This window comes from Carcharodon carcharias, chromosome 5, assembly GCF_017639515.1.
Source record: "Carcharodon carcharias isolate sCarCar2 chromosome 5, sCarCar2.pri, whole genome shotgun sequence".
NCBI classification, from domain to species: Eukaryota; Metazoa; Chordata; class Chondrichthyes; order Lamniformes; family Lamnidae; genus Carcharodon; species Carcharodon carcharias.
In genome coordinates this window covers 47,454,791-47,467,273 of record NC_054471.1, presented here as the reverse complement: position 1 = coordinate 47,467,273, position 12,483 = coordinate 47,454,791, and the positions used below count along the sequence as shown (strand labels likewise).

Sequence of the window (12,483 nt, the reverse complement as noted above, 5' to 3'; positions counted from 1 at the left end):
CAATTCATATAAAAGCAAAATACTGCAGATGCTGGAAATCTGAAACAAAAACTGCTGGAATATCTCAGGTCTGACAGTATCTGTGGAGGGGGAGACAAAGTTAATGTTCCCCCCCCCATCTTTTTTCCAAATAATTTATATAGATTTTTCTTTTCCCACCTACTTCCATTATTTTTAAATGTATTTCCAGCCATTGTTTTATCTCTACCTTTTAACCTTTTTTGATTCCTTCATCCCACCCCCACTAGGGCTATCCGCACCTTGCTCGTCCTGTTTTCTACCCTTAATTAGCACAGTCCTTCGATAATATCACCACCTTCAACACCTGTCCTTTTGTCTGTGACATATTTTGATTATCTTCACCTATCACTGGCCCTCTATCCAGCTCTTCTTGTCCCACCCCTCCCCCCCAAACCAGATTATATTTCACCTCTTCTATTTTTACTTAGTTCTGTCGAAGGGTCATTGGGACTCGAAACATAACTGTGCTCCTCTCCGCAGATGCTGCCAGACCTGCTATTTTTCCAGGTATTTTTGTTTTTGTTTTGCTGTCAGACCTGCTGAGTTTTTCCAGCAATGTGTGTTTTTGCACCCAATTCATAGTTCATTAAATGCCCATGCTGACCAAATGTTTTACAACATTCCCCAGAATAAAATGTTAGCTGAAAACAGTGCAAGATATTGGAGTGATTTGATCAGTTAAAAATAGTGAATTTTATTGCTTTCTGCTGGCTAATTCTTCATTGGGATTTTGCTACTTCCAATTTATGCATATAGAAGTCAACTTAAGGCTTTTTTTTTGTTCTTTTGTATGTGTTGGCTGTAAACAAGAGGCTATAGCATGTTAATTTCATGGATTTCACTATTGCTCAGGATTTGTTACAAGATCAACATCTGGATTTCTTAAAAATTTAAGACATCAACCCACATTTCAAAAGGACTTCAGCTACTTGCTCATTCTTGCCAGTTCAGCAGCAATTAGTTTGCAAGTGGTTAAATGATTTTACTCAAGACTAATTGTGTCTTACCTGTGTACCATATTAGTAAAGTTGCAACTCTTTAATGTAAGAAATGGAGTAAGCTATTTGGCCTCAAGCCTGCTTTGCCATTCAATGTCATTGTTGATGAGATTTGGGCCTCAACTCCACTTCACTGCCTGCCCCACTCATCCAAAACCCCATAAGCTTGGTAGATCAAAATCTGTAACTCAGTCTTGAATATATTCAATAACCTAGCCTCCCCTGCATTCTGGGGGAAAGAATTACAAAGAAATTCCTCATCTGCTTTAAATTAGAGACCCCTTGTTCAGAAACTGTCCCTAGTTCTAGACTCCCTGTAAGGCTAAACATGCTTATTGATCCTTTATTCTTTCTTGGGATGTGGGTGTTGCCAGGAAGGCCACCATTTGTTGCCCACCCTTAATTGCCTTTTAAGTGCAGTCCATCTAGTTCAGGCACTTCCACAGTGCCATAAGTTCCAGGATTTTGACTCCATGACAGTGGAAGGACAGCAATATAGTATGGGATGGTGTACGGATTGGAGGGAAACTTGCAGGCAGTGGCATACAAGGGCATCTGCTGCCCTATCCTCCTAGGTGGCAGAGGTTACTAGTTTGGAAGGTGCTGTCGAAGGGGCCTTGATGAGTTACATTGCATCTTGTAGATAGCATACCGTTGGTGGTAGGAGTGAATGCTAAAGGGGTGGATGGGATGCCAATCAAGTGGACTTTTTCCCTGGATAATGTCAAGCTTCTTGAACATTCTGAAGAGTCATACATACTCAAATCTGTTTCTCTCTCCACAGATGCTGTTAGACCTGAATTTTTCCAGCATTTCGCGTTTTTGTTAGATTTCCAGCATCCGCAGTATTCTGCTTTTATCTTCTTGAAGATGGTTGGCTGCACTCATCCAGGCAAAGGAAAGTGTTTCAACAGTCCTGTCTCGTAGATGGACAACAGGGTGTCAGGTGGTGAGTTACTCTGCAGAATTCCCAGCCTCTGACTACTCTTGTAGAGACATTATTTATATGGCTGGTCTAATTCAGTTTCTGGTCAGTGGTTATTTCCCAGGATGTTGATAGTGGGGGTTTCAACAATGGGAATGCCGATGGATGTTAAGGAGATGGGTAGATGGCTAGAATGGATTCTCTGGCAGCTTCATACCAGACAATGACCATTACATGCCATTTTCAGCCCAAGCCTGAATGTTGTCCAGGTCTTACTGGTTCAGTATCCAAGTCACTGTGCAGCAAAAAAGTGGGCATCCCCACTTCTAAAATGAAAAAAAATGTTGGAAAAACCCAGGTCTGGCAGCATCTGTAGAGAAACAATTAATGTTTTGAGTCCAATTCCAAACTTATGATGGAAGGACATTGATGAAGCAGTGTGGATTTGTTGGGGCTAGGACACAACCCTAAGGAACTTGTACTCATGTCCTGGGACTGAGACAATTGACCAACAACCACATCTTTCCTTTGTGCTAAGCAAGATTCCGACCAACCATTCCAACCATGTTTGGATCAAGGCTATAAATGACGTCAGGAGCAGAGTAGCCCTGGCAGAATCCAAATAGTGTCAGTGAGCAAGTTATTGCTAAACACAGCTGGGTAGCACAGTCAATAAAACCTTCTTTTGATGGTGGAGAGTAGGCAGATTGAGGTGGTAACTAGCTGGACTGGATTTGCCCTTTGAGGGCAGGACATACCTGGGCAATTTTTGCCCATTGCTGGGTAGTTACCAGTGTTGTAGCTGTACTGGAATAGCTTAGCTAGGGGTGCAACTAGTAATGAAGACTTGTGCTTCATAACTATTGCTGAATTGTCACAGCCCTTGCAGTATCCAGTACCTTCAGCCTTTTGACATCATGAAATGAATGAATTGGCTGACAACTGACGTTGGGGACCTCCAGAGGCAGAGATGGATCATCCACTCAGCTCTTCAGGCTGAAGTTAGTTACAAGTGCTTCAGCTTTGTCTTTTGCACTGATGTGCCAGGCTTCCCCCATCATTGAGGCCCTCTAGCCCCCTCAGAAGCTTGTCAAATCTCATTCTCCTAAACACCATTGGGTACAGGCCCAAGCTGCTCAACAAGACAACCCCATTTATTCCCAGAATCAGCATAGCAAACCCTCTGAACCGATTCTAATTCAAGTATATCCCTCCTTAAGGAGACCAAAACTGTACACATGTAGGTGTGTGTGCTGCAAAGCTGTAGCAAAAGTCCACTTTTTTTTTAAATAGTCCATTCCCCTTTGCAATATAAAGGCCAATATTCCATTTGCCTTCCTAGTTACTTGCCATACCTGCATACTAAGATGTACAAGGACACCTAGATCCCCATGTACTGCACCATTCTGCAGTCAATCCTTTTAATACTAGTTGTTTGCATTCTTCCTGCCAAAGTAGACTACCACAATATACTCCTTCTGCCAAATTTTTGCCTACTCAGCCCATCTATATCCCTTCATGGACTATCCTGCTCAACTTGCATTACTACCTCTATCCGCAGCAAATTTGGCTGCAAGACCATAGTCAGTCCCTTCAGCCACGTCATTAATATAGGTCAAATAGTCAAGGCCCCAGCGCTAATCCCTGTTGCATTCCACGCTAGTTTTTCAACTTGAATATAGCAATATACAATAGGGAGAAATGAGCTAAGACAATGTTTCCTGTGCAATACTTCAAGTTGTTCATACTTGTAGAACCAGTGACAGCTGTTGATATTGGAGTTCAAAGTTGCCTCTCGATTCAAGTCAATCTAGTGTAGCAAGTATTTGGTTTAAAAACAGTTCAGTCCATAGTACAAGTTTCATGCAATCAAAACACATTTTTGCAATGTCAAAAGTGTTAGAGAACTTCAGTAACAGAGGTTTACTTTTTCCTCTAACAGAAGAGAAACAGTTCACTTATGATTAATCCTAACTGCTTCTGCAATCTATCAACCTTTGTGGCTTCATATCCTATGAATCAAATGCTGCAGATTTAACTCTTGCCCTCAAAAGGCAAAAATTAAGCAGCTGAAAGTTCAGAAACACTGATGGAAGCAGACTAAAGATAATAAATGCAGCTTAAAGTGCAGAGCTTGCTTTGAACTGGGGAAATTCAGGAACAGATAAAAAGGTAGAGTTAAATATTTTACCATGGTTCAGATTAATAGGTCAGCTATTAAAATAATTTAGGCCTGTGCAAATTTAGCACAAATGATTTTAAAATGGAAATACCTGTAGTTTGAATTTTAACTAAAATCAAAATTGATGTAATACCAACTGAAAGAAACTTTTATTCATTCACAGGATGTGGGCTTCACTGGCCAGGCCAGCATTTACTGCCCATCCCCAATTGCCCTAGAGAAGGTGGTAGCGAGCTGGCTTCTTGAACTGCTGCAGTCCACATGGTGTAGGGATACCCGCAGTGCTGTTAGGAAGAGTTCTAGGAGTTTGACCCAGTGACAGTGAAGGACTTGTGATATATTTCCAATTCAGGATAGCAAGTGACTTGGAGGGGATCTTCCAGGTGGTGGTGCTCCCATCTATCTCCTGCCCTTGTCCTTCTAGATGTTGGTGGTCATGGGTTCAGAAGGTGCTAAGCAGCCCAATAGTAACAAATTCAGAAGTAGATTATAAATAGCCGTGGCTACAAGAGTGAATACTGAAAGAGTTTACTTGCCACACATCAATAGCACAAGTTAAACAGCAGAATGTTCAAGCTTACGACCAGAGATGCCAGTCTTCAACAACTAAGCTCACCTGACAAAGACAAGGTCCCAACAGTACCCCATTTGTAGTGGTGAAAAGGTGCTCCATAACACCTACGATCACTAGCCAAGCTTCTCTAGTATATTTACAGCATTGGCAAACATTTAGATTGACCTGGTACATGTACTACTTTGTGTGCAGCAAATATCTGGGCAATTTTCCATGCAGCCAGGTAGATGCCAGTGTTGTACCTGTACTGAACAGCTTGGCTAGGGGCATGGCAAGTTTTGGGGCACCTCTGCAGTACTATTGCCAGAATATTGTCAGGGCCCATAGCCTCCACAATATCTAGTGTCTTCAGCTATTACTTTATATCATGTGGAGTGAATGGAATCTGGCTGAAGACTGGCATCTAGGATATCAGGAACCTTGAGGTGGCTAAGATGGATTACCACTTGGCACTTCTGGCTGAAGATTTTTGCAAATGTTTAGCCTTATTCTTTTGCACCGACATGCTGGGCTCCCCCATCATTGAGGATGGGGATGTTTGTGGAGCCTCCTCCTCCAGTGAGTTGTTTAATTGTCCACCACCATTCATGCTATATGTGGCAAGACTGCAGAGCTTAGACCTGGCCTGTTGGTTTTGGGATTGCTGAGCTTTGTCTGTTACTTGCACTGTTGGCACACAAAGTAGCCATATGTTGTAGCTTCACTAGGTTGATAGCTCTAGATATGCCTGGTGCTTCTCCTGGCATGCCCTCCAGCACTCCTCATTGAACCAAGGTTGATCCACTGGCTTGGTGGTAATAGTAGAGTTGGGAGAATGTGCCAAGCCACAATATTGTGTTCAAGTACAATTCTGCTGCTGATAGCTCACAGCGCTTTGGATGCCCAGTCTCAAGTTGCTAGATCTGCTCAAAATCTATCACATATGGTGGTAGTGCCACACCACAATGGAGGGTATCCTCAATGTGAAGGGACCTCATCTCCACAAGGACTGTGGTCACCCCTACCAATGCTGTCATGGACAGATGCATCTGCAGCAGGGAGGTTGGCGAGGATGAAGTCAAGTATGTTTTTCCCTCATTTCAGTTCCCTCATCACCCTGCCACTGACCCAGTCTAGCCGCTATGTCCTTTAGGACTACTAGTTTGGTCTGTGGTGCTTCCAAGCCAATCTTGGAAATGGACATCAAAGTCCCCCGGAATACATTCTGCCACCCTCGGTGTTTCCTCCAAGTGGTGTGCAACATGGAGTACTGATTCGTCAGCTGGGAGGGGGAGGCAATACATGGCAATCAGCAGGAGGTTTCCTTGCTCATGTCTGACCTGATGCCATGAGACTTCATGGGGTCCAGAATCAATGTTGACGACTCCTATGGCAACCCCCTAACTGTATACCACCTGTGCCATGACCTCTGCCGGATGGTGGTGGTGCCTGGGACATGATCTGTAAGGTATGATTCCATGAGTATGACCATGCCAGGCTGTTGCTTGACTAGTCAAAGACAGATCTTCCAATTTTGGCATTAGCCCTCAGATGTTATTAAGGGAGACTTTAGTCGATAGGGCTGACTTAGGCACCAGAAATGACAATGGCAAAGTCAATGTCAAGTGATCCGTCTGGTTTCATTCCTTATAGACTTCATAGAGGTTTGACACAACCGAGTGTCTTGCTAGGCCATAAGTCTCAACCACATTGCGATGGCCTGGAGTCACATGTAGGCCAGACCAAGGAAGGGCAGTAGACTTCCTTCCCGAAAGGACATTAGTGAGCCAGGTGGGTTAACAAAAATTATGGTCATTAGGCTCAATTTTTTATTGAATTCAAATTCCATCATCTGCCATGGTAGGATTCAAACTGTGTCTCTTTATTACTAGTCCAGTGACAATACCATTATGCCACCACATCCCCCTAAGTACTTATTACTTTGTCCCTCATGATTAGCAAGGTTCCCCTTAAATAGTTTTATATTCTTTGCCTCGTCTATTCCTTGTGATAGTGTTCGCCACACTCCTTGGATAAAGTTACTCTTGAAAATTTCAATTGGATTTATGAGCAGCCTATTAATGGCCCCTAGTTTTGAACTACCCAACAAGTTAAAACATTCTCTACCCCTACCCTTTCATTATCTTAAATGCACCCATCAGGTCACTTCTCCATCTTTTCCAGGGAAAGAGCCCCAACTGTTGAGCCTTTTCTGGTTATATTCTCATTTCTGGTACTGAATATTTTTCACACCTGCTCCAATTTCTTATATTATGGACATAAAACCACATACAGTACTCTAGCATAGCCTACCAAGATTAAATACAAAGATAAAAGCAAAAAACTGTGGATGCTGGAAATCCAAAACAAATAAAAATACCTGGAAAAACTCAGCAGGTCTGGCAGCATTTGCTGATAGGAGCAGAGTTAACTTTTCGAGTCCGAATGACCCTTCAACAGAACTAAGTAAAAATAGAAGAGAGGTGAAATATAATCTGTTTGGGGGGGGGGGGTGATGGGACAAGAAGAGCTGGATAGAGGGCCAGTAATAGGTGGAGATAACCAAAAGATGTTACAGACAAAAAGGACAAAAGGTGTTGAAGGTGGTGATATTATCTAAAGGAATGTGCTAATTAAGGGTAGAAAGCAGGACGAGCAAGGTACAGATAGCTCTAGTGGGGTGGGGTGTGGGGAAGGGATCAAAATAGGTTAAAAGTTAGAGATAAAACAATGGTTGGAAATATACTTAAAAATAATGGAAGTAGGTGGGAAAAGAAAAATCTACCTAAATTATTGGAAAAAACAAAAAGGAGGGGGAAAATCAGAGAGGGGGTTGGGATGGAGGAGAGAGTTCATGACCTAAAATTGTTGAGCTCAATATTCAGTCCGGAAGGCTGTAAAGTGCCTAGTCGGAAGATGAGGTGCTGTTCCTCCAGTTTACGTTGAGCTTCACTGGAACACGTGGGCATGAGAGCAGGGTGGAGTGTTGAAATGGCAAGCGACAGGGTGGTCTGGGTCATGCTTGCGGACAGACTGAAGGTGTTTTGCAAAGTGGTCACCCAGTCTGCATTTGGGCTCTCCAGAGGAAACCGCATTGGGAGCAACAAATGCAGTAGACTAAGTTGAGGGAAGTGCAAGTGAAATGCTGCTTCACTTGAAAGGAGTGTTTGGGCCCTTGGACAGTGAGGAGAGGGGAAGTAAAGGGGCAGGAGTTGCACCTTCTGTGGTTGCACGGGAAGGTGCCGTGGGAGGGGGTTGAGGTGTAGGGGGTGATGGAGCAGTGGACCAGGATGTCCCAGAGGGAATGATCCCTGTGGAATGCCACCAGGGGGGTGAAGGGAAGATGTGTTTGGTGGTGGCATCATGCTGGAGTTGGCAGAAATGGCAGAGGATGATCCTTTGAATGCAGAGGCTGGTGGGGTGATAAGTGAGGACAAGGGGGACCCTATCATGTTTCTGGGAGGGAGAAGAAGGTGTGAGGGCGGATGCGCAGGAGATGGGCCGGACACAGTTGAGGGCCCTGTCAACCACTGTGGGTGAAAAACCTCGGTTAAGGAAGAAGGAGGACCTGACATGTTTTTGAAAGTGGCAGCATCAGAACAGATGCGACGGAGGCGAAGAAATTGAGAGAATGGGATGGAGTCCTTACAGGAAGCGGGATGTGAGGAGCTGTTGTCGAGGTAGCTGTGGGAGTCGGTAGGCTTGTAATGGATATTTGTGGACAGTCTATCACCAGAAATTGAGACAGAGAGATCAAGGAAGGGAAGGGAAGTGTCAGAGATGGATCATGTGAAAATGATGGAAGGGTGGAAATTGGAAACAAAATTAATAAACTTTCCCAGGTCCAGATGAGAGCATGAAGCAGCACCGAAGTAATCATCGATGTACTGGAGAAAGTTGTGGGAGGGGGGAGTAGAACTGGAACAAGGAATGTTCCACATACCCCACAAAGAGACAGGCATAGCTGGGGCCCATGTGGGTACCCATAGCCACACCTTTTATTTGGAGGAAGTGAGAGGAGTTTAAGGGGAAATTGTTCAGTGTGAGAACAAGTTCAGCCAGACAGAGGAGAGTAGTGGTGGATGGGGATTGTTCGGGCCTCTGTTCGAGGAAGAAGTGGAGAGCCATCAGACCATCCCAGTGGGGGAATGGAGGTGTAGAGGGATTGGACGTGCCTCTCCTCACCATCCAAGGGCCCAAACATTCCTTTCAAGTGAAGCAGCATTTCACTTGCACTTCCCTCAACTTAGTCTACTGCATTTGTTGCTCCCAATGCGGTTTCCTCTACATTGGAGACACCAAACGCAGACTGGGTGATTGCTTTGCAAAACACCTTCGGTCTGTCTGCAAGCATGACCCAGACCTCCCTGTCGCTTGCCATTTCAACACTCCATCCTGCTCTCATGCCCACATGTTTGTCCTAGGCTTGCTGCATTGTTCCAGTGAAGCTCAACGCAAACTGGAGGAACAGCACCTCATCTTCCAGCTCGGCACTTTACAGCCTTCCGGACTGAATATTGAGTTCAACAATTTTAGATCATGAACTCTCCCCTCCATCCCAACCCCCTTTCCGATTTTTCCCCCTCCTTTTTGTCTTTTCCAATAATTTACATAGATTTTTTTTTTCCCACCCACTTCCATTATTTTTAAGTGTATTTCCATCCATTGTGTTATCTCTACCTTTTAGCCTATTTCAATCCCTTCCCCCCACCCCCACTAGAGCTATCTGTACCTTGCTCGTCCTGCTTTCGTCCCTTAATTAGCACATTCCTTTAGATAATATCACCACCTTCTACACCTCTTTGCCCTTTTGTCTGACATCTTTTGGTAATCTCCACCTATCACTGGCCCTCTATCCAGTTCTTCTTGTCCCCCCCCACCCCCCAACCAACCTTAAACCAGATTATATTTCACCTCTATTTTTACTTAGTTCTGTTGAAGGGTCATTCGGACTCGAAATGTTAACTGTGCTCCTATCCGCAAACGCTGCCAGACCTGAGTTTTTCCAGGTATTTTTGTTTTTGTTAAGGTTAAATACAAGTTTGACAAACTTCTGCCTTTCATTTCTATCCTTCTAGAAATAACCCCGGTACACATTTTGCTTGGCGGCCTAAATTACATTAGTTACTTTCAGTAATCTTTGCCAAATCTTTACTCCCTCACCCCATTTCATTATGTGACCCCATTCTTTCTACCTAAAGAAATCACCTCAGTTACCTATATTGAAATTAACTTGCCAATTATTGCTTGTTCCAAAAGTTTTAGCACCTCCCTGCATTATAGTTATATCTTTTAAGTATTAACTCATTTACAACAGTAACCAAACACTACCCATAACAGTTAGCAGGAGCTAGGATAAGAATTGAGGATAGAAACCTATTAAATATCTCAAAGACTACTGCAAAGTACAGAAATGCTGAGGGATGTTCTTCCAAACGGTAACCTGTCTTCCAACATTAAGTACGAGAAAACACACATACCTGAAACATTAGGTCTGTCTGTTCTACATAGAACCAATACCTAACCTGAGTTTCAGCATCAGACTTGATCTGCAGTACTTGCTTTTTGAACAGTTCAACTATGATCAATCATACCCAACTGCTAATACTTATTTTCAGATGATCTATCTTCAGCAAATGCCAGAGTTATCATTTTCTCATTAACTTAACCATACATGTAACCAGAAACCATACAGCTCCTCATTTGAAACCAGAATAGCTGATATCTATGCAAACAGCAAGATTCCATGACAGCAAAGCAAATGACCCACCAATGTCCTCAAGTAAAGGATTCCATTCTTTAAAAGTGAAATGGGGCCCTTGAGCTGTAAGAACAGGGCAAATATTAGGTTAAAAACATCAACAAAAAAGGCAGCACTTATGTAGTACACAACCCATCTGCATTCAAATTCTGGAGAGTATGCCAACCATGATCACATCTTGTTGCATACAATGATGCAGATTCACCAGCATGGTTCACTAATCTCATTTCACACTTCCAACAATCTTGGTCCTACCTTTTAGACATTATCACACTTACAATTTGTTTGATATGTCAGGACATTCCATAATTGAGGTTTCATAGAACCAGCCCAATGCAAAAGAATGGATTCAAATGAAACCAAATTTAGTTCGAATCCTGGATATCAGGAATTCCTGTTTAAAGGCAGTAAGTCAATTACAACTTCCTATACTTCGAGAATTTACACGTGACATTTTATGCATCATCCTACTGTGTCCTGCTTTCAGCAAAAGTATCTTGGCGTGCCCTAGTCAGAGAGAAAAGGAGCAAAACCACTTTTTGACCAAATGCCAAGATAACCCAGAGAGATGAACCCAATGTTGGGGTTCTGATTAGTCAGATCTATTAATTGCTCAGTGCAGAAATAAATATAAGTTCGATCAGAATTATTTGCAACTCTGAACGTTTTACTTAAAAAAAACAACGTGCACCCCATTCCGAAATTTATCATTTCAGCAGGTTACTTCCTCTTTCTGGGAGGAAGCTTGTGCACAGACAGCATTGGGCAACAAGTCTAATCACTCACCGCACACATTCCGACACTTGCACAGATTTAGCTAAACCTGAGTAATGGTTGTAGCGAGTTAGCCCCTGCAGACTGTGTAGCTTCAATCGGACACGCTGCGCTCAGAGATCGGGAGTCGCCTCCCTCTAAAGCTCAAGACAGCTTCGCCCCCCAACCCACCCCCACCACAGCCGCCGCTCCTCCAGTCCCTCAGCGAGGGAGAAGCGAGGCCCCTAAGTGCCAACGACACCCGCGATCTGGCACCTACAGGCTGTGGAAGGGAGGAAAAACGTTGACATTTCTCTTCCCCCCCACCCCCCCCCCCAGTCTGGGGACCCCACCGCCAACGCCTCACCCTCCCTTCAGCCGGCCTGTCCGTCTGTCGAGCGCTTCCCTCCCGCATCCTCACCTTGATCCGGACCTCGTAAGTGGTGTAGCGCTGCCTACCCACCCCCATCGTCTGCGGGGTGCCCACGTCGATCTCCAGGAAGTTGCTAGGCGGCCCGTAAGCGTCGTTAAGATTCTGGGGCTTGGCCAGGAGCCGGCGAGTGTCGGGCACAGCCTCCGCCATCTTACTTCCCTCTGCCTCCTGTCGACGCCGCTGACGTTTCTTGTTATCGCCGACCAGCTGACTGCGAGGCGGCTCCGCCCCACCCCGCGGGGCATCTTGGGAGTTGTCGTTCCGGCCGGCGGGAGATCTCGAACCGCGTGGCGGGGGGGCGGGTGGGGGGGAAATGAGTGGACTACGATTCCCAGGATGCTGCGCAGTCAGCCCGACGTCTGCACTTCCCGAGCCAGGTGATAGACATTAAAGCACCAATTCAAGTGAATGTGGGAGGCAACGAGGACAGTTACTAAGTGTTTTATGTTTGTGTATGGAGTTTGTGTTTAAGGTTTAGCTGTTCTAAAATTTGTTTTAGCATAATCAATTCAAATTAAATTCTGCACCTTCAATCAGTAGCTTTGAAGAACATAATAAACGTGATAAATACCATTTATTGTGAAATTGCTTTGAAATTTGTATAAGCCTGGCTGATCGTAAATTGCATTCCTGACCGTTTCCCATGTTGACAACTCTTTAATAAATATGATAATCGCAAAACATAACATAAAAGCAAAACACTGCAGATGCTGGAAATCTGAAATAAAAACAGAAAATGCTGGAAATACTCAGCAGATCGGGCAACATCTCTGGACAGAAACAGTCAGTACCAGTAGAAGACTATTAGACGCCCGAGGCGCACCTTCAGCCTTGCGCACCTCCCCCGCCCCGACCCG

The 12,483-nt window shown here is 44.3% G+C and overlaps 1 protein-coding gene across 1 annotated transcript in view; it reads right to left on the bottom strand.

Annotated features, from left to right (window-relative positions):
• Positions 1 to 11,820, bottom strand: part of snx3 (sorting nexin 3) — a 39,075-nt gene extending 27,255 nt beyond the window's left edge. The window contains exon 1 of the mRNA XM_041188086.1: positions 11,615 to 11,820. Coding sequence (XP_041044020.1) covers positions 11,615 to 11,776 — 162 coding nt within the window. The 5' untranslated portion in view covers positions 11,777 to 11,820. The remainder of the gene's footprint in view (positions 1 to 11,614) is intronic.
• Positions 11,821 to 12,483: the final 663 nt, after the last annotated feature.